Source organism: Schistocerca piceifrons, chromosome 4, assembly GCF_021461385.2.
Source record: "Schistocerca piceifrons isolate TAMUIC-IGC-003096 chromosome 4, iqSchPice1.1, whole genome shotgun sequence".
NCBI classification, from domain to species: Eukaryota; Metazoa; Arthropoda; class Insecta; order Orthoptera; family Acrididae; genus Schistocerca; species Schistocerca piceifrons.
Window position 1 is genome coordinate 603,023,075 of NC_060141.1, and position 23,481 is coordinate 603,046,555.

Consider the following 23,481-nt stretch of genomic DNA (forward strand, 5'->3'; position numbering starts at 1 on the left):
CAGCAAAGCTTCTCCTGGTCCTCTACGGTGTTGCCTCAATCATTGCTGCCTACAGAATGTGTAACTTGCTTCCTGCGCTAGGTCTAGGTAGCGCGCCAATTCGCCCTTGCCACCTTTTCCACTCCCAGAGCAACATTGGTTTCAAACAAAAGCAAATTGGCCTTTTACGTAACAACGATTTCTTACCTTGTTCCTAAGTGACCATTTCTTACAACTGTCAAAGTTACAACAACATGTACAGTTTAAACACACACAAAATTTTAAATACAAAATTATTTAACGTAATAAACAGTTTAGATAGTAGTTTACATACATTCCTCACATACACCGCAAAGAGCTTCAATCTCCAATATAGCACACCTTACTTTACATATACAGAAAATACAGTCCCAATAAGCGAAAATTTTAAGGTAAAAAAATTATAAAAATTTATATGAACCATAATCAAATATATGCATGATTGAAATACTCAGGATAATAGGTTTCATTGGTCCATTTACACTAAAGCATTGTTCCCCCGAACAAACACCATATACTTAAGTCTGTTACAAGTTACATCATAAAAACACACTTTACACATAAACATTTTAACATTAATAATACAAAATTACTACACTTTAATAGAACAATTTGCTGCTCCCAGTATGGTTATAATGACAGTCCTTCTTTGCTCCTGTGAACCTACAGCATATACTTTTCTTTTGGCTCCCTCTTTATGAGATCCAAAGCAATCCATTTTACACTTTCTTTAAGAACACTTTGTGCATTCTTCCTTGTACGCTGCCCCTTTTATTTTGACATAACTTTGGCGGTCTTTTTTGTCCGAAAACCATGTGATTGTTATGCCCCTTAGGCTGAATTATTTCACTTAACAGCTAAGTGACACATTTGTTTCAATTTTCCATAATTGCACATTTTTACAAAAGTATCTCAGAACCTGAAACTTGACAGATATTAATATGGTTGCAATAAAATTTATACATAATACAGACATTGGATAATAATAATAATATTTACAAATTTTTACACATTTCTGGCTGTATACTTCTTTAGGTCAACAACGTAGTTTTCTGGACTTTCGATATACCAGGGTGTGGTATTCCTTGAATTTCGAAAGGACCATAGTAAACGTATTTTAATTCTGAAATCTCGTGATTTACCACATTAGATGTTTCGTGAGCTTTAACAAGTACCAGTTCACAAATGATAAATTTTGAAAATTTTACCTTTTCACCATGCCTTTTGGCTCTTGCTTCTGCTTTTCATCTACTTAGTTCTCTCACCATTTCCTTTTTCTTCGCCAAATCCATTTCTTTAATGAGTGTGTATTCTAACACTTCTTCTATCAAACTTTTAGTTTTATGGCCTAACATAATTTATTCAGATGTGAAACCATTGGTTTCATGTTGTAATGAGTTCATAACTTACTTCAAACTTTGGAATAAATTTGCTCCATGTTCTATGGTTTTGGTGAGAGTGTGTCCTGTACAGTCTTCCTAATTCTTTCACATAGCGTTCTACGGATTACTAGGTGGATGGTAGGCTGAAATGTGTGTTACTTGTATTCCTTTCTGATCCACTCCTTCTAACCACAATTTTGCAATAAATTGCGGACCATTGTCAGATAGTACTCTCCTTGGTATTCCTATCTCATTAAAGTATTCCAACATTTTATGGAAAACTGCTTTATCTGTGCCTTACCTGATTGGATACAGTTTAATAAATGTTGAAAATACATCTAAAATAACTACAATGTAGGTGAAATTTCCAGCAGTTTTAGGTACGGACCCATATAGATTCACGGACAGAGACACTGCGTAGCACCTGTTAGTATTGTTGGCCACTTAAGCCATTTGACAAACATAGCATAACTTACAACGTTCTCTAACCTTTTTCAAAGCATAGCATTACTCCCAATTTTGACAACCCTTGCAATTTCCTCAAAACACTTTCTCGCCCCACAGTGTCAAAATGCTAAATGAAAGTAATCAGTTAATTCTATTTCAAACTGTGATGGCCAGCAGACTTGCCATTCTTCACTATTTCTCCCCTTTCTGATAAACAGTGCCCCTTTAAACTTTTGTAAAATTTTGATATCTGTGGACAGTCATTCCTGTCAAATTTGACATTCACTGATTTCCACATTTCATCTTTGTTTTGGAATCTCCTAATATTTTTACACGTATTGGCCATTCTTTTACTACCAGCTACCTCTTTTAAGTATAACATTTTAAAAGCTCCGTCCTCATTGTTTTCTGAATTGGTTTGCTCTTTGCCTTCAGGTAGCTTTGACAGTATTAGTAATTAGGTTTTCTGTTCCTTTCACACACAATAAGTCTTGGTCTACCATTACATCTTCCCATGAAATGGCATTCATCTCTTTACATTCCAAGTCAGGTGGTTCTTTCTGCTTTCCTATCGCAAAATCCTTCACGATTTTTAGTTGTCGCTGTTTACTAATCATTTTGTCCAGTGGTTCCTTTTTCTTATCCATTATGTCTTCCGGATCCTGTATTGACATTACTGCTTCTTCACAGGTCTCGTCATTGACAGATTTTATTTCCTCTTGACTAACTTCTTTTTTGTGTTAGTGTCCAGTTTCGGCACCTTTTCACACAAAATATTCTCATTCTCTGGTATCTCATTTCTATCAGACAGAGTTTTTCAGTAAGCTTCGTTTCCTCCGATTCTGAATCACTAGCTTGATTGATTTCTTCATTTTCTTTTAAGTCGGCATCTTCACTATCACTGTCGGCTTCTAACATGAAACCCCTTTTTAATTTCTTTGAGAACTCTAGATCGTCGCTAATCTCGTAATTCATGCATTTCTGGATTCGTTCTATAGTAACGAGTATCTTTTGTTCCTCTATTGGTAGTTCGTCTTCATCAGAAATGTTTTCCTTATCTTTCCTGACGTCATCAGTTTCTTGGGTTTCTGCCAACCGCACGAATTCGTTTTCCTTCAAATCAGGCATATAAATGACAGAAACAGTTGCAGATTCGTTGTCACAGAATGATTCATCAGCAAAGTGTAAATTTGCATATACTTCTTTGCGTCTACTTACGGCCTCTTCATTTTCCCTAACATTAGCGACACGTGTCCTCTGCGCAGTGCTTTTTGATTCAAATGCATTGGCAGCTAGCGTACTCTGTGCGGTTCCGTACAATAAACCTTTCTCCCTTACCTCCTTTCCGATTGTAGTAATGCTATCTTCCTTTTCATTACACTCTATTATACCGTCATACACAATACTCATCTGGATACGCCAATTATCAGTTCCGTACAAACTCTCCTCCATCTCAGTTATTGCCCAGTTGTCTGTCAGTAGCCTCTGAATCGGTTACAGCCGATGATGCCCCGTCTATTGTCTTACTCTCAGCCTCAGCTGATCGCCCTGAGACGTCACTCTCCGCTGCATTGAAATAGAATTAATTCTCGCTACAGCGGTCCGCTGCAGTGGCTTGTTAGCGCATGAAATAAGTCCGTTGCCAGCCGACTGTGGTCACCTGCAGTACCGTCTGTCACGGCAGGCGTAGTGCCTGTTATCTCATCTGAACTGTACTGCAGCGTATCGAAGCTTCTCTGTCTATGTCGAGAATAATTCTTGCGTTTGGGCCTCCTGTATCTTGTTTCCACGTCCGTCGGACCCTTAAAGTTCGCGTTATTTAGTTTACCTCCTCTGTAAGGGAGTTATTTTGCGGCCTATGTCCTCTTCCACGATGGTTAGAGGAAAATCTTTCTGTGCCTCTTCCTCTTTGAACAGTATTAACCTGATACTGGTTATCATTCTGCTCATCATTACTGTTATTCCGATCGTTCCTTTCATTCCGGCGGTTATTATTCTGACGGAAGTTGTTTTCTCGCCAGTGGTCTTCGTCAATTAGTTTTTCTAAAAATGCAGAAAAAGTACGGTGTTTACTGCCTACATATCTTTTGGAATCCTCTGGTAACTGAAAGGGTCGTGCAGCCACCTTTCATTAGTCCGGTAGCCCATTTTCACTAGCATTTCTCTTTCTTTTCCTTGGTTCTCTTTTCTCATAACTCTCATAGTGGTGTGATTAAATGAATGTGGTTATGTGTCACGTTGCTAGACGGTGGCGTAGTCTGCTGCAGAAAGTCTGCGATAGTCATACAGATTCAGCAGCAGTTGTACAGTGGTCAAGTAGGCAAAGAAGTTTGCGCTACTTGCGAGAAATCCACCTGCGTTAGGTTGGTGGCGGAAATGGCATCTTTGGGTTTTTCGGGCCACGAGGAGCGTGGAAGAGGCTGGAGAGGAAAAAGGGGGCAGACCAAAAGCTAACAGCTCTCCTCTCGCCAAGTAACAACGCGCCACGCGGTCAGTATAACTCACCTTTCTTCGACTGGAGCACAGTTGTGGACGCTTCCCGTACCGGCGGCAGACTGCCCCCTTTTTCTTCTCCAGCCTCTTCCATGCTCCTCGTGGCCCGGAAAACCCAAACATGCCATTTCCGCCACCAACCTAACGCAGGTGGATTTCTCACAAGTAGCGCATACTTCTTTGCCTACTTGATCACTACGAGAGTTGGCTATTGTGTACAACTGCTGCTGAATCTGTATGACTATCGCAGACTTTCTGCAGCAGACTACGCCTCCGTCTAGCAACGTGACACACAACCACATTCATTCAATCACACCACTATGAGAGTTATGAGAAAAGAGAAACAAGGAAAAGAAAGAGAAATGCTAGTGAAAATGGGCTACCGGATTAATGAAAGGTGGCTACAGGACCCTTTCATAATTTCTTCCAGAATTACCATACAATCTCGGAATCACCCCTTGGATTCCTTAAGTGAGCCAATCTCCTATACTACGACTTATAAAATTCTTTCACGTTCATTCGACCTTTACCTTTGAACATTCCCACCATTATAAACTCACGGAAGGGCCTATTTTGTATCTGCTCGGACCAATACTCGTTCAAGAGCTTCTGTCTAAATTCAGTGAAGATCATTGCTTCAGTGCTTAAGTCACTTCCTCATCGTTTAGCATCTCCTGCTAAACCACTAATTACGATATTTACTTTTTCCTGATCTGTGATATTTTCAGGAAATAGCCTTTCGCAGTTCTTAATAAATTCCATCCACAGAGGATAGATAACCCACTGTCTTTTCGGTAAGGGTCGAATTTTTCTTCACCCTCTAGTACTTTGTAAATTGGCGTTCTGTCTACAACATAAAAGCCATTACACATAATCTTTCTTTCTAGGTCACTAACTTTTTCTTGTATACTGGAAGTATTATTGCAACACTTCTCTTTGCAATACTCTGTTTTCCTTTCTAGGTTCTCAGTCTTTTGAACAGTCATTCTAAGTTGAGAAATCTGTTCTTTGTCCGCTTTCGTTATTGCTTTCTTAACATAGGGAAACTTTTACTCAACCTTGGCCGCGGTGGTCTAGCGGTTCTAGGCGCGCAGTCCGGAATCGCGCGACTGCTACGGTCGCAGGTTCGAATCCTGCCTCGGGCATGGATGTGTGTGATGTCCTTAGGTTAGTTAGGTTTAAGTAGTTCTCAGTTCTAGGGGACGGATGACCGCAGTAGTTAAGTCCCATAGTGCTCAGAGCCATTTGAACCATTTTTACTCAACCTTAGACTCTACCACAGGTTCGACCTGTTCCTGTATTTTCTCTACTTCGGTTTCAAACCTGTCATTAATGTCCACAATTTCTGCCTGTATATTACTAACAGTTTCACCAAAATCTTTGACATCTTTCTTCAAGTTAATAAGTTCCTCAGTCAGAAAACCTATTTTATTATTTTTTCTAACTTTTGGTTATTCCTTTCCACTTGTTCACTCTGTTTCTTAAGCTTTTCATTTATACTGGCAGTGTTTTTAGAATGTGTTTCCATTTTTTCAGATAGACTTTTAGTAACCTTAGCCTGTTCCTGACTAATTTCATTCTGACTTTCAAGTTTTTCATTTTGAGCCTGCATTTGTCCGCTTAAAATTGAAATGTTCTTGTTTTGTGCTATCAGCTGAGTATGCATACTGTGTAGTACTGCCTGCAAATCAATCGGGTGTTGTTCACTTTGTTGATTATTGTCTACCCCGTTGTCTTCCTCCTCTGACTCGACTTCTTTCTTAATCTGAGATGGGCTTAACTTCATAGTAGCCTCATCTCCCAAATTAATATTTTCTACCTGCTTTTCCATCAGTAAAATCAATTCCTGTCTGCCCTGTTCCTGATCACTGTTTACAGAAGCGCCATCACTCTTATCCTCCTGCTTCTCTATACTGCGTATACTTATATTTATGCATTTTTAATAATTGGTTAAACCACTTATATAAGAATTTATACTGTTGTACTTTTCTCCTAACTGCTTTAAAAAAAGTCGTGCCCCTGAGACCTTTATACTTCTTCCAAAAGAATCCTACCTATCTGTAAAATGTAACTGTGCTTAACTACTTATGGACTCTTAACAGCTGTAAAAGTGCCTGTCACCAGGCGCCATGTATAACCCTACCACTACAATTGTAATTTAGTATGCTTTTTCCTAAATAACAGAAAATCCTGTCTCTATGTCGTACACCACACATGTCGTTTAACAAGTCTGGTGCATATCATAAATAAAGAATTCTCGGTTTGATAGTTTCTCACCCGGGGTTACGACCTCACGAACTTTAGCATTATAACCACATAACCCGTAATACAGTAATATCATGTATTTTAATTATTTATGGCGTTTAATGCTGTCCATTATGTACAGTGCAATTTACAACATTAAAAAACAATTTGGTGCACAATATTCTCTGCAAGTGGACTGTGTCTTTACTTATAACGTTTGGTTAACTAAGAACAAGCCTCTCTTGCAGACGATACTCAGTTGTTTGCTGAAGATGACTCAATAAGCCAAAAATTAACAAAAATCAGTAGAACAAAAACAGTTTACTTGCTACTCAAACTTGAATGAGGAATTGTTCTACCAAGAAGTGACGGAAGAATCCATAACATGCAATAAATTCCTGAATACAGATAAATCTGGCGATCCTCTATTCGCTCCGACGTCATTGAGTGTGAATCTATTGTCAGGCACATACGCCAGCAAAAAATGAAGAAAAAGGTTTTATAACTACCTTGCATAGATACATTGTTGTTGAACAGATACCATCTTCATATAGATAAGGCTTACCGGCCAATTATCTTCTTCCGTGCGGACGCACACACATTGCCCGAACTCTCACGGGAATCGGTAGATCGACTACCCCGAGTAATGAGTATAGTGGGCAATGGCACTACAAATGCTGTGTGTGGGAGTAAATTGGAAATGTGGGTCTCACGGGGAGCGTGTCCGAGATAAGTCCCTGCAGTCGCACAATCGTCTGTATCCTTGGTGGCTCAGTCGGGTAGTGTTTAAAATGTAAGCAGAACATTTCGGGTTCAAGCCCGTAGATATTGATCAACGCCTGTAAGCAGCTAAAGGTCTTGATTTCATTATAATTTCATTGTTCTAGAGCCGCAAGATTACCATTGATATCTGTACAGATACCAGCTTCATATTCATTTGATATTTTATCGGATTCCTGATATTCACAGTACACTCGATAAACGGTCGTACGGGAAAATCCCCGCTTCATTGCTACCTAGGAGATGCCGTGTCCCTTCGCTCGTGCACCGACTATAACACCACGTTCAAACTCACATCTTGATAACCTGCGATTGTAGTACCAGTAACCGATGCAACAACTGCGCCAGACATTTGTTATCTTACATAGGCATTGCCGACCGCAGCCCCGTATGCTGCCTGTTTACGTATCTCTGTGTTTCAATAGGCGTGCCTATACCAGTTTCCTTGGCACTTTAGTGAATATTTCATTTTGTTGATTAAGATATGGATGACATCGATTAACTGATTTAATTCTTTGTGCCGCTTCCCATATCTTGATCACTGCGTAAAAGATAAGGTAAGCGGAGGTATTGTGACACGACCGGCTATTATCTGAGCATGGTTGGTTCCCAGGTATTTCTCGTGGGCCCCGGGCTCTGTTATCATGAGCGTATCGGCACAGACAAAGATATTATGTGTTACTCTGTGGCGTATCGGTTACCGGCGAGCGGCAGCTTCCACTGCCGTGCGACTGAACTCCGGTGTCTCGCCAACAAATCCCCCGGAAGCGAGCCGATGTGATAAAAGTTCCGCCGCTAGCGTGCACAAAGAGATTTTATATGTTGTTCGCGTTTATCCACCTGCAGCGCAAATCATAATAAACACAGTAAAGAACGAGATGCCAGGTTAAAGAAGTGAGCAACACGACTCTCCCAGAGTGCAGATAAAAACTGAAATCAATATATTTGAGAAAATACACCGCCGAATTCATTTTGCTACGCGTAATCAGCGAATCTCCAATAAATTTTATGTCAGGTAGGAGCGTAAGTTCCTTGCGTTATTCCATAATTTTAATTAACACAACAGATACACATAACAGACACTTTGGTCAGCAACAATATATTCTATTTCACTATTTACAACAGTCTGGCAACGCTGGGGTACCTTGTCGATTCCGCGACTCTAGAAATCACGTGGTGTTGAGGCGAAGAACTCGCCGAGCCATGTTCGAAACGCATTTTCATCCGGAAATGGAGTTCCTTGAAGGTCGTTCGATAGAGAAAGAATAATTTGAAGATCTGATGGCGCAAGACGGGTGAATCAGATGCGTGCGGAATGACTTCCCAATCCAACTCTTGTATAGGGTTCTTTGTCAGTCTAGTAGAATAGCGTCACTTCGCGCAGTCTTCCTGATCGATGTTCTTGGACTGCGTCTGCGAGACGTCTCAATTGATCACAATAAAAGATAGTTATACCTCAGGGAAGCAATTCGCATAGTACGACATACCCTCGATTTTCCACCAGATGTGTTTTGTGGATGCGCGCATGTGATTGTACGGGGTGTTGCTGCTTTGTTTGGGCTCAGCCATTCTATTATTTTCCTTGTGTTAGGATGAACATACCATTTCTCGTCACCAGTACCGATACAGGACAGGCATGATCGGTGTTCACAAGCCAACTGATGCACAAATTGCTACCCTCTAATTTTTGAAATTTTGGCGTGGAAGGTGCAGTACACATATACTCTATTTTTGAACCGTTCCCATTGCATACAAACGACGCACGATGGTGGAATGATCACAGTTCATCACATGAAGTGGTTCATTGTGGATTAATGCGTGTAAGCGACCTTCATCAAACTCTGAAGGTCTTCTAACGTAGTCAGTAAAGTCAAAACAATCCTACTTAAAACGAGAAAACCATTTTCTTGCCGTCCTCTGTCCACTGGCATTATCCTCATACACGGAGCAAATGTTCAGTCTCTAGCGTAATTAAATTTGATTGTAACTCGAACTTCTACTGTTACAGCGCTTTAAGTGCTCATTTTTTTAATGAAAGCCAGAAATGTAACTATAAAACTGATTGCACCTTGCTGACTCGGCAGCGATTATCACTTCAACAGTCAGATTGTAAGGCACATATAAACAAATTCAGTACTGTGCGCAACAACATTTAGAAACATACACGATGCCAGGTGTTCTTTTAGTCGTAGCCAAATCAAATTAGAACACCGAATAAAATTATACAAACGGTAGCACGTGAAACATGGGAAAGACGAAACAGACAGCTCTAAATGTACAGGTAAAGCTTAAGATTTTATGTGAAATGGATCATGGTACAAAGAAAACAGCAATTGCAGAGTAATTTGGAATGCCCAGCCCCACTATATCTACGATAATTAAGAACCGAGAAAAAAATCATTAATATTGCAGGTTCAGGTTTTGGAAACAAAACTAAACGACCACATAGCGCAAAGTATGAAGAGTTAGGACTAGGGTCGCCATCCGGCCCGATATATCTGTAACATCACCATAGTGTGCCTTCTGGTCCCGACATCCCGACAAGAACCAATTCTATCCCGATTTTGCAAAATACTGTCAAGAGCTTGGCTCAGGTACTGAAGTAACGCCATCTCTTAGTCAAACATGTAAATGCAGCCTCAGTTTTATTTATATCAACAAGTTAATGTCGACAAGCTCTTCTGACAGATGGCGTTACATGTTGCGTATCCTGTATCGACAATGCAAGCACCTTCTCGCTATAGCACCATCGTTCGGGGAAATAACAGACTTCGCCAGTAGTACGAGACAGAAACTATTTAAGCAGCGCCACGCGGAAGAATCGGGCAGTTCTCATTTGAATCGCGATCTGATAAGACCTCTCTCTCTTTCCAAGAATTAATCCCGACTTGCGGGGTCTACTGTTATAGTTAAGCGGATGTGGTGTGTTAATTTTAAGGGTTGGCCAGATGCCCCCCTGGGACAGAAAATGTGTGTACCCCAACTGTCTGCGTCTAGTGTAATCCATGGAAAGTGCGAACGTGTTTCAAATGTCTGCGAGTCGTGTAACTAATGCGGAACTTGGGGATCAGCCCAGTATTCACCTAGCGGGATGTGGAAAACGGCCTAAAAACCACATCCAGGCTGGCCAGCCCACCGGCCCTCGTCGTTAGTCCGTCGGGAAGATTCGATCCGGGGCCGGCGCGCCTACCCGAGTCCAGGGAGCAGCGCGTTAGCGCTCTCGGCTACCCTGGCGCGCAGCGAGCTGATTAAGACCATTACTTAAACGCAACACGAACGACGAGTGCAAGTTAGTAATGACTGAAGTGTTTACTGCGGATACATAGGGCCTGAAGTGCATAGTGCCGTGTACTTCGATGACTAAAGTGTTATTGTCAACTGTTTACTGTCTAAAAAACTTATCTTTCATACTTAACGAAAATGCTCAAGGGTGGAAGGAGATGATTACACAAAAGAGTGGTCTTTTGTCAAGAAAGGACGTACGGATCAGGAAGCGTTGTATGAGTTTTGTAGCTGTTTCATCTCAGTAACTTACGGAGGAAAGGCAGGTGTGAGGCATCACATTTCTACGAAGAATGATACAAACAGATTCGCGGTAGCATCGACATCAAAGCCTATTTCTACAATCATGATTAAGGACGATACCCTGGAAGAAGTGCCCGTTGCTACTGCAGAACTAACTATAGCTTATAAAGTTGTCAAGCATCATCAATCCTTCAGTTCTTTTGATTGTACCGTAAAACTGAATGCCGCAATGTATCTTGACTCACAAAGTCGCCGCAAAGCAGTCTACAGCCCGGACTAAACCTACAGCGATTGTTATGAATATTCTCGCACCACACCAAAGACCTTGTAAAAAATAACTAGACTCACTGATGGCGCTGCAGTCGCGGGATAATTTGAACCTTCCGCTGGACGCCATTATAGTGGTTGTAGTCTGATGTGTTGTCTAGTATTGTTGTTTATGAAGACCCTGATTCAACGTTGTATATTTGTTGGGGCGTACGTACAGTATTTGTTACTCGTAATTCTACTGTCTGTATGTTCCAATCAAAAGAAGTACAATGGTGAAGAGTTGTGCAGCGATTAATTGTATAATTAAATTCGAGAAAGGAACGAATATTACATTTCACAGGTATGTGAATATTTTAAGTTGTTTTGTATGTCAGTGCACTTGCTTAATAAATGTTTTTGTAACACGGTATTAGCATAATGGCTGTGCATCTATTTGCAGCCGGCCGCGGTGGTCGTGCGGTTCTAGCGCTGCAGTCCGGAACCGCGGGACTGCTACGGTCGCAGGTTCGAATCCTGCCTTGGGCATGGATGTGTGTGATGTCCTTAGATTAGGTAGGTTTAAGTAGTTCTAAGTTCTAGGGGACTGATGACCTGAGATGTTAAGTCCCATAGTGCTCAGACCCATTTGAACCATCTATTTGCAGGTTTCCTTTCTCAAAACCACAGCTGTTACAAAAATGGTTACACGCTGTCAGGAGGCAAGATTTCCGATCGACAGAATACCAGTTTATATGTTCTGATCATTTTGAAGAAATTTCGTTGATCGATAGTGTTTTCATGGTCTAGATTAGGTTGAAACTTGATAATTTGGTCGTGAGTTGCCAAAGCACTATATAACGCACTTCTCGTCATAAAATCTTAAGCAAGGTAGAGTCAGAAAATATCTATTAATATAGTGGGCAAATCTTCGAGCATTTTGACGCATTTTGCGTACATCTATCGTAAATGAACTACGAAAAATGCTAGGGGTCCAGTACATAACTTTTAGCTACGGCAGATTCCATGTAGTACGTAAGATAAATTCATAAACAGTGACTAGTTGCTGTTTGTTCATAAATTAAAAAGTATATTGTAGTAACGTATTTAAATGAGGCATTATGTTTGCGATCTAACTAGAGGGAAGGCATTTTATAACCAAAAGCGATGTATAAACATTCGAACTCCGCGCGCCAGTTTAGCACTCTAATGGCCGCCGGCCAGCTATTCAATTTGTCCGCTCTTCACAGTCGACCACTCGTGCGGTTGTGGGGGCCTGCACCACACTCACAGTGTCCGAATGCATGAAACAATTGCAAAAACCTTCATTTTACGGCATAGGCACCGACGCATCGAATCGCAAGGCTGAAAACACGTTCCCTTCAGTTGTTCAATACTTTACTGAAACTGATGGAACCCAGCAGAAGATTTTGGAGTTTGATTCGCTGAATAACGTAACATCAAAGATAAAGCAAAGTTTTGTCTAGACATTTAAAGATAACTGAAAATTTCATTAGATAAATTAATCGCTTTTTGCGGAGACAATACCAACTTCGGATGACTTCATCGATGTCTTTTTAAGCTTTGGATTCCGTCAAAACAAGCGAAGACAGGCCACCTAAAATAATTTCAGATTATTTCAGTAGTCCGATTAATGAAATCTACTTCGTGTTTCTGCAGTAAAACTAGGCTTTGTTTGAAAAATATATATATATATATAAAAGGCGTGGAGAATAAAAAAGTCACGATAACTGAAACAAGAAATATATTAATCGACACTCAAAGATGTCTGAATGAAAGGAAGACTATCAATTTTATTGGCATGAAATCGAGATGAACCTGAAGAAATTAAATAATGAGAACCCTAACCAAGAAATAATTAATTTGATTTCGAAATTTGAGGAAGAGACACTTGCTTTCTGTACCACAGCGCTATTTCTTTTAATAAATATCAAGTATTTGAAGGAACCACGCAATCTGAAACCCCAGATTGGGTGACGATTGAAAACACTATTAATACCTGACTACAAATAATGTGAAGATTTCAGGCGACAGTTGTTTTCAGAAATACATGTACCTGAAGAGCTTTTTAGAAACTAAGCGTCACTCGGAGGAATGAAAGCCTAAACACTCCGTGGAAGAAAGGTGGATTTATTTTCTTAAGGAAACCGAAAATCTTGAGCGCAAATGCCAACTACTAAAATTATGCGAGTATTTGTCTTCTATTCCCGCACACAACGCCACTGTGGAAAAAGTATTTTAGCTATGTCGGCCCAGTTGATTGATGAAAGAAATCGACTGCTCCTAGGCACTGTGGAATCTTTCTTTACAGTGCCAGTTTAACAAGCTGACTTTCATAGAGTTTCATAAATACGTAGAAGGAAAAAAGACTTGCTGAAAAACGTAAAATCTTCCGAAAAATATAGTGTACCAACTACTTCTGCCGCGACAATTTCCATGTAATTGTGTTCGAAGTATAACTAATTGTATTAAATATATTTTTTGCTTCATTTCTACACCGCCATCTCAGAGGATCCCGATGAGGTCCCAGCTAGGTATGTTATTCCTAGAATGGTTCAGTCATTTGCGTTCATCTACCATACCGTTAAGTGTCCCTATGATTCAGTCAAAAGCAAATGAGACTGCCAAAAATATAGACATGGGAGACTTCAGTTGTTCTGTTGGTTGGATGTATCGGTTCTGTACAAATTCGTGGTGAAGCAAATAAAATTGATGAAGAAAGTGTGAACAGCTGGTTGCATGAATTCGACCGAGTGAGGGAAAAGTACGCCTCGTGTGATGTGTTCCGTATGGACGAAATTGGACTTTCCTACAAACTTGTTCTAAATTGCACTCTCGAGATAAAAGAAGTGTCAAGGGGGAGCAAGCAGCGAACAACGTGTAACTGTTTCCCTTGCCTGTATGGCGAAACGCAGTGAGAAGTTTTATCCATGGTTTACCGGTAAGTCGGAGAAATTGCGACGCTTTTAAAAAAAAAGAAAATAATAATTATGAATACTTTACCAAGTGGTCTCTTCGTCTTGACAATCGAATAGCTGCTTAAAACAGACATGTTTTTCTTACAACGGACAGATGTAGTGCCCAAACGTACAGGATCTGAACCTAACCAACATAAGTGTTCAGTTTTTTTTCAGCAAACGCGACAGGCGCCATTTCCCTCACGAAGAGATCTTATCGTAAGCGAGTTGTGAGAGCTGTAACACGTGCTGCTGAAAACAATGCTGTAACCCCAAATTGGAATCTGCTTGATGCAATAAAAACCGTCGCAGCTGCCTGGAACTCTGTGCCGCCACGTCACATACAGAAGAGCTTCAACAGAGCCTGGAGACTTAGCAACACCGAAGATGTCGACGAGTTAAGACAATGTCACTTCACCTGATGAATGGACAGCTCTGCAAGACCTAACGAACCCCAGGATTAGTTTTGAGGAGTTCATTACTGCAGACGACGGTGTTCCTTTAGGCCTACGTGCTTCCGTGGAATCTAATGTGTCAAAAACTGTGACCAAGGTGCTCAGCAGAAACTGAGGAAGAGGAGAATACAGATACCATTCCACTTACCCGTCAGGAGATGTTTACAGCCATGGACAGTTTAGAACGATTTGCTTCAACATCCGACGTTACTGCTGGGTTTACAGACACTATAGTTATAATTGGTTTAGAAATTACAAGATATTTTCCGTTCTCATGGATTTTTTCCAAGAAAATACTGTAATGTGTGAGTGCTTGTACCTTTACAGTCACTTTACAGTGTTATAAGTCTACAGTAATGCAAAGTGATACTGCACTACTGTACATGTGTACGTATTAAAAGCTGTGTTTTTCAGTTAACACGAATTTTTTAAACACGAACTCGTGATTTTCGGTCCCTTCAGACCGTGTTAACGAGTTTATACTGCATCTTCAAATATAAAAATGACAATAAATAAATAGCCGGCCGCTATGGCAAGCGGTTCTAGGCGCTTCAGTCCGGAACCACGCGGCTGCTACGGTTGCAGGTTCGATGTTTGTTGGATGTTGGTGATGTCCTTAGGTTAGTTGGGTTTAAGTAGTCTAGGGGACTGATGACACCAGATGTTAAGTCCCATAGTGCTTAGAGCCCATTTTTGAATTACAAATAAAAAGTGACAATCGATAAATAAGCCCATAGCAACCGGAATACCAACATGAAAAACAAAAACGCTACGAACTTACGATGTAGCCTAATATTATTTAACGTACAAAGAAGATCAAGCACTCAAATTATAGTCTCATTGATGCGCATCGGTTGAGATACTCGTATGTTTTGTTAACATAATTACTTAGGCCGTGAGATGCTTTTCAACTTAACTTCAGTATTAAATCTGATACAAGGCACCTAGACAATCAGCAAGGCGGTGTGCATTGATGGGCGTACTTACACAATATGTCCAGCATCTAATTCGTAAGATTTACGTCTAATTAATTCTTTATAAATATTCGCAGTTGCACTCATAACTTGAAAACTTTTATAGTGATCCTACTTCTGAATAAAGGAGAAATAATACAATGAGAAAGTGGCGCCATATCCATTTTCATTGCAATATTTGACGGCGCAGGGAGTAGGAAATGATTTTGATTCTCTAGCGGGCGCGTTTGTGTATAAAGTGCTACAATCACAAATAAAATGATCTTGCGCGGTTCCTTTGTTGTTTCTCAACTGCAAACCCATACCTATTCCGTCAGTATTGCTTCAGGTAAAACAGCGATTAATTGTGTTGTCATATGTCCAAGTGAGCAACAGAATTATAAAATACAAACTGATCTAAGCGAGAAAAAATTTACGATCCGTGCAAAAAAAAAAGATCCCGATTACGAACTACCAAGATAATACCAGGTTGAGGCAGTTGTCTACGAGGTAATTAGTGATCGAATAAGCGGTTGGCTGGGATCTGATGCAGCTGCACTGCTTAATGCTTCGAGTGGGTCTTTACTGTCTCTGGAACACCTGTCCTTGGAAACAGCGCGTTGTAGTGAAAATTTATTTCATTATTGTCTAATAAAATGGTGGTTTCGCTCGTCCACGAGACTCAGAGGGCCATAGACACGGGTTCCCAGGTAGATGCCGTGTTTCTTGACTTCCACAAAGCGTTTGATACAGTTCCCCACAGTCGTTTAATGAACAAAGTAAGAGCGTATGGACTATCAGACCAGTTGTGTGCCGGCCGGAGTGGCCGTGCGGTTCTAGGCGCTACAGTCTGGAGCCGAGCGACCGCTACGGTCGCAGGTTCGAATCCTGCCTCGGGCATGGATGTGTGTGATGTCCTTCAGTTAGTTAGGTTTAATTAGTTCTAAGTTCTAGGCGACTGATGACCGCAGAAGTTAAGTCGCATAGTGCTCAGAGCCATTTAAACCATTTTGAACCAGTTGTGCGATTGGATTGAAGAGTTACTATGTAACAGAACGTAGCATGTCATTCTCAATGGAGAGAAGTCTTCCGAAGTAAGAGTGATTTCAGGTGTGCCGTTGGGGAGTGTCGTAGGACTGTTGCTATTCACAATATACATAAATGACCTTGTAGATAACATCGGAAGTTCACTGAGGCTTTTTGCGGATGATGCTGTAGTATATCGAGAGGTTGTAACATTGGAAAATTGTACTGAAATGCAGGAGAATCTGCAACGAATTGACGCATGGTGCAGGGAATGGCAATTGAATCTCAATGTACACAAGTGTAATGTGCTGCGAATACATAGAAAGAAAGATCCTTTATCATTTAGCTACAATATAGCGGGTCAGCAACTGGAAGCAGTTAATTCTATAAATTACCTGGGAGTAGGCATTAGGAGTGATTTAAAATGGAATGACCATATAAAATTAATCGTCGGTAAAGCAGATGCCAGACAGGGATTCATTGGAAGAATCCTAAGGAAATTCAATCCGAAAACAAAGGAAGTAGTTACAGCACACTTCTTCGCCCACTGCTTGAATACTGCTCACCAGTGTGGGATCCGTACCAGATAGGGTTGATAGAAGAGAGAGCGAAGATCCAACGGAGAGCAGCGCCCTTCATTACAGGATCATTTAGCAATCGCGAAAACGTTACACAGATGATAGATAAACTCCAGTGGAAGACGCTGCAAGTTTTTGTTGAAGTTTCTAGAATATACCTTCATCGAGGAGTCAAGCAGTATATTGCTCCCTCCTACGTATGTCTCGCGAAGAGACCATGAGGATAAAATCAGAGAGATTAGAGCACTCACAAAGGCATACCGACAATCTTTCTTTCCACGAAAAACACGAGACTGAAAAGAAGGGAGAACCGAAAGAGGTATTCAATGTAAACCTCCGCCACATACCGTCAGGTGGCCTGCGGAGTATGGATGTAGATTATGTAAGTTTATTTTCTCGTAGTTGAAACAGACTAAGATTAAACTGTGATTTTGATCGTCTTCTATACATGTATACAAAGTGCGTCGCACGCCCGCTCGAGAGTTAAGCACAGCAACAAAACTTGGCATTTGTTTAAATTCAAACTTTGGGCGAACTACTTCACATAAAATTAAGTGTAAAACCGCGGACTCACCGCGAAGCGTACAAACGCGTAGCGCAGACCAGGGCAAAACTGCGCAGAACGAATCTGAGTGTTTGTAGGTGCGCAGCACTGTTCCATTGCTCGCAGGCGAGCGTCAGTGAAATTAAAAACGAGAACAACTGTCCAGACAGAGAGCGCACGAATGAAGCGTTCCCTTTGATACGCCGACACTAAGCGGAAGTTTATCGTTGCTGCGCGGAGTGGCGCTGTTGCCGTCTACATCGGACGCCGAACCTGTGACCTTGGTTTTGCGCAAAGCGGCGCGTGCGGTGTTGCGGCTTAAGCTACATTGCTTCGGCTTGGCTCACAGTACTCTAACAATAACGTAACGTAATAAACGTTTTAGTTCTATGTGTTCCGAAGAAATGTAACGGTTTTATCTTGATATGGCGGGGGGAGCGAACTTTGCCACATCTTAGGGCTGAAGGTTTTCGGGGGTAGCAAAATCTTAAATTTTAATATAGTTTCTAAACAACAAATTAAACAAGACAACGAAAATTTTATATAGCTGAAGAAGTGTGAAAATAAGTTGGAAAAACAAATCAAATGGTTCAAATGGCTCTGAGCACTATGGGACCCAACTGCTGTGGTCATAAGTCCCCTAGAACTTAGAACTACTTAAACCTAACTAACCTAAGGACAGCACACAACACCCAGCCTTCACGAGGCAGAGAAAATCCCTGACCCCGCCGGGAATCGAACCCGGGAACCCGGGCGTGGGAAGCGAGAACGCTACCGCACGACCACGAGATGCGGGCACAAATCAAATGTCTTACCGAAATTTGTCTACGGCAGTGGTTCCCAAACTTTTTTGTAACGCGACCCACTATTTTTCTGCAAACATTTGTATAAAAATGGTTCAAATGGCTCTGAGCACTATGTGGCTTAACATCTGAGATCATCAGTCCCCTAGGACTTAGAATTACCTAAACCTAACTAACCTAAGGACATCACACACATCCATGCCCGACGCAGGATTCGAACCTGCGATCGTAGCGGTCTCGCGGTTCCGGACTGTAGCGCCTAGAACCGCACGACCACACCGGCCGGCTACATTTGTATACTGTACCACTACAGTCACTACGCAGTAGTTAATAGTAATATAACAATTATATATAATATGACACTGAACTTTGTATTGTATGAAAAAAATGCTTTGCTGAGTAATAATTTTGAAAATGGTGAAGGGAACACACTTAAAGAAAAGAAACAATATTTTGACCCATAAGAATTTTGTTTCATGCGAATGAAATGGTGAACTTAATGATGTTTGAGGTATTGTTTAGTCTTGTTGTTAATGACACTTCCTCTATATAGAGTGAAGCTTGTTAGTTTTAGTCGTAAGCCGGCCGTTTTGACCGAGTGGTTCTAGGCGCTTCAGTCCGGAACCACGCGTTTCGAATCCTGCCTTGGGCATGGATGTTGTGATGTCCTTAGGTTAGTTAGATTTGAAGTAGTTCTAAGTCTAGGGGACTGAGGGACTGATGACCTCACATGTTTAAGTCCCATAGTGCTTAGAGCCATTTGAACCTTTTTTTTTGTCGTAAATCGTTTTCCACTGGATGTTTGTTTCCATATTTGTCTTTTAAAAATACCAAGCACGTTCACATAAGTAAGTAGTTGTGAATCCCATTAGTTCCTTCGAAGCTATGTTTGCAAGCACGCGATACTCCCCCTTTAATTTGGTCCAAAATGGGATGAGGCTTAATTACTGAAATAAAGTTTTCAAAGAAGAATCACACGATAGTTCTATCAGGGAGTCTTGCGCAGATGCTGACAGTTTTAACTTTTTAAGGTTGTCCTCTTCAAACAGTTTTCTTATCCATAGCAGTTCATCAGGAATTCTTGGAAAGTAATACCTAAAACTAGAGGTCAATGTTAAGTAACACTCTAGAATAAGCAAACAACTATCAGTGGGATTAACGTGAAACTATCAAATTCTTTTGAGTTCGCTATGTGGGGATGGCGTCACTATCATTTTGAAAATGGAGGTGGTTGGACTTAATTGTTATTTTTCTGTATTGAGTGAAAAACAATAACATGAAAATGGCTGTAAGTACTATGGCACTTAAAATCTGAGGTCATCAGTCCCCTAGACTTAGAACTACTTAAACGTAACTAAACTAAGGACATCACACACATCCATGCCTGAGGCAGGATTCGAACCTGTGACCGTAACAGCAGCGCGGTTCCGGACTGAAGTGCCTAGAACCGCTGGGCCACAGCAATAACACGAAAATTATAAACGTGTTTAATAAGGAATACTTCAAACCTAAGTGATTACTAGTGAAATTATTTCAGAATAAGGACCTGAAACTAGAGGCCAATGCTTCAAGATGTTCCTTCATGACAGCTGCTGTTACCTCGTTAACTTTGATTCCATATGTTTCTAAGAAATCATTGAGGAATGAGAATGCATCAAAACAGACCTCTTTCACTTTACTGGACAATCTTTCAAGTTTTTTAATATCTGCTTCTATTTTATCTTGAACATACAACTTGTGGACATCCTTCCCTTGCAGCGATAAATTGAGGCTATTAAGAGCACTGAGTATGTCACCGAAATATGAAAGACGTATCAGCCAATTATCGTCATTTAACACGTCCAAGAAACTGCTCACAGACTTTGCATCACTTTTGTGCTCCAATAGGAAGATTCTCAGCTCATCTCGAAGCTCAAATAACCTTGATAGCACTTTCCCTTTTGACAACCAGCGTACTTCACATGCACGGAAAAGAGTATTGTGCTCACTGCCCATCTCATCGCACAGTATGGCAAACAATCTTGAATTTTTAGTTCTAGATTTAATGAAATTAACAACTGTCACTGCGTCATTATGATTTTCTTTGGGCTTTCAGACAGACCTTTACAAACAAGGGTCTCTCGGTGCAGGCTACAGTGAGTCCACTGAACAGAAATGGTAACTGCCCTAATCTTGGTAGTCAAACCTGAGTAAACGCCAGACACAGCACGTTCACCATCAGTCAACAGTGCAACACATTTTGTGCACTCTATGTCGTTTTCTACTATAAAGTCATCAAGACATTTAAAAGTTTCTTCCCCTGTTGTTGTCACTGGCAATCATTTACAAAGGAGCATTTCTTCTTCTTCTTCTTCTGTACTCCGATCAAATTCAGACCTTACAAAAGCTTAAAGAATAGCCTCGCCGGCTATATCTGTGCTTTTATCAAGCTGAAGCGAAAAGTAATTACTTTCCAAGAATTCCTGATGAACTGCTATGGATAAGAAAACTGTTTGAAGAGGACAACCTTAAAAAGTTAAAACTGTCAGCATCTGCGCAAGACTCCCTGATAGAACTATCGTGTGATTCTTCTTTGAAAACTGTGATCATAGACTATTTTACAAATTCTGACATTTCATCGATCCTTCTCTGTACCGTTGCGTTTGATAGGGGTATTTCGTCAATATGTCTTGTGTGCTTTTCGCTAGCTAAAGCATCTGATATTATTTTGGCCTCTGGTATAGTAATATCCTCTCCTGCGCTGTGCGCTGCCCCCTTTTTGGCTATCAATACTGACAGTCGATATGAAGTGACTGCAGCTTACAGTCTGGAACCGCGCGACCGCTACGGTCGCAGGTACGAATCCTGCCTCGGGCATGGATCTGTGTGATGAAATGAAATGTCGTGTGACGAGGGCCTCCCGTCGGGTAGACCGTTCGCCTGGTCCAGCTTTTTCCAATGGTTTGCGAGCGTCCTTGGCAGGCTTAAGGTATTCCTGTATCTTCCTGGTGGGCTTTTAAATTACGGTAATACTCCCCTTCGTCAAGATCCTCCCTATTCTTTCCGTTACATTTTTAACAAACGGCAGGAAAACCTTAGAGCTGCCAGGTTCTCTACTGCGCTGGGAATTAAGCATTGATACACCAACAGAAAATGACACTTCTAATAAAGCCAGAACTTGTTTAATACTTCGTATGCATACCCTTCCGATGCATTACTTCTCGCAACCTTCGTGGCATGGAATGGACCAATTTTCTTGTAGTTTCCGACGCGATACCTTTCCATTCTCGAAGGAGAGCCTCTTTTAAGGAGGCCTTACTACGGATGTCGTGTTTTCTCACTCGTGTTTCCAGCTCGCTCCCCTAGAGTTCGATGTGATTCAGGTCCGGACTCTGAGCTGGTGTTTTAAGAGTGTGTGGAGTGTTGTAGAGCAACCACAGCCGGTCAATTTGCGCCGTATGTTTGGGATCAATAATTTCTAGGAAGACCCAAGGCGTCAACACTCTGTTGTAAGTTCTGTTTGAGAATGTTCATATGCACAAATCTGTCCATGGTACCTTCCACAAACACTAATTTTCCGACACCAGAGGCTGACATACAGCCCCATACCATCACTCCACCACCTCCGTGCTTCACCGTGGGTTGAATGTTGTTTCGGTCGAGGTCTGTATTCGATCTTCTCCAGACCAAGATCCTACCATCATTGTGCACGATATTAAATTTGCTTTCATCACTAAACAATACAGTATCCCAGAAGTCTGCTGTCTTGGATACATGCTGTTTCGGGAATTACATCCGCCACTTCGTGTTCTTTTTGCTGATGTAGGGCTTTCGTCTCGGGATCCTGGCTCTGTAGCCCGAACGATTGAGAATGGTACAAACTCTCTCTGGAGTGATGTCCTTTCGGAAGTGGTCATGTACATGTACGGATAGTGTCGACGCTGTCGTTTTCGGGTTTTTCTTGATGATTCTTAGTAGCATTCTGGGCTCTCTTGTTGTAAGCTTCTGTGGACGACCGTGTCGTTCACTGTTTATTACTACATGTCTGTCCTTATATCGCTTAACGATAGATTGCACAGTCGCTCGGCTTCGTCCTATGATGTTCGCAATTTCGGCATACGACTTGTGTTGAAAATATTGGGCGACAACGATGTTTCGTTCGTCAATGGTCGTTTCCTTCTCCTTGCGGCCCATTCTGCTGTTCCACGGTACACACGTCCGAGCCGGCCGAAGTGGCCGTGCGGTTAAAGGCGCTGCAGTCTGGAACCGCAAGACCGCTACGGTCGCAGGTTCGAATCCTGCCTCGGGCATGGATGTTTGTGATGTCCTTAGGTTAGTTAGGTTTAACTAGTTCTAAGTTCTAGGGGACTAATGACCTCAGCAGTTGAGTCCCATAGTGCTCAGAGCCATTTGAACCATTTGAACACACGTCCGACGTGCTGTTGCTTCACGGCCGCCACACGACTACACAAGTGTGGCATGCACTCCGGGGCTGTGTCAGCCGTTCGTTTGGTTGAAAGTAGTCCGCTGTATGAATACATTTTGCCCTGTCGTAGACCGTGCGGAGTGTAACATATTTTATTTTTCCAGAATGGATTCATGGCATACGGGAAGCTTCATTACCAAGAACATGGTTATCTGACGCTACATCATCGTACTTGTTCGTGTCTGCGCTGTGGGTGATTTACTATCCCAACACACCATCGTAGTTTGTCACCACCAACTGTATGAATACTTACTTCCATGACTGTAGTGGGAATGTTATAACTGCCGCTGTCAGTTGTTTCTGAATCAGACATGACTCAAATCCAAACAAACTGCTCAAAAATAACAATTACAAAGTGTCAACAACACACTAAAACTGCTAAACTGTCTGGTGCAGAGTCTGGTAAGGTTTCTAGCGTAAGCGTTTTATCGCCTGCCACTACTCGCTGCGACCGTGGATTTATTAAAGTCTGAGCAACAGATTCGTCGTCCGATGACCTATCCATTGTGTTAGTTTGAGACCTAAGCTTCACCGTCGTTATCTG

General features: G+C 41.4%; 1 protein-coding gene across 1 annotated transcript; it reads right to left on the minus strand.

Moving 5' to 3' along the window:
- Window positions 1-22,240: 22,240 nt before the first annotated feature.
- Window positions 22,241-22,645, minus strand: LOC124796046. The gene has a single exon (XM_047260131.1). It carries the CDS (start codon window positions 22,643-22,645, stop codon window positions 22,241-22,243), a length of 405 nt encoding a protein of 134 aa, XP_047116087.1.
- Between the last annotated feature and the right edge of the window lie 836 nt (window positions 22,646-23,481).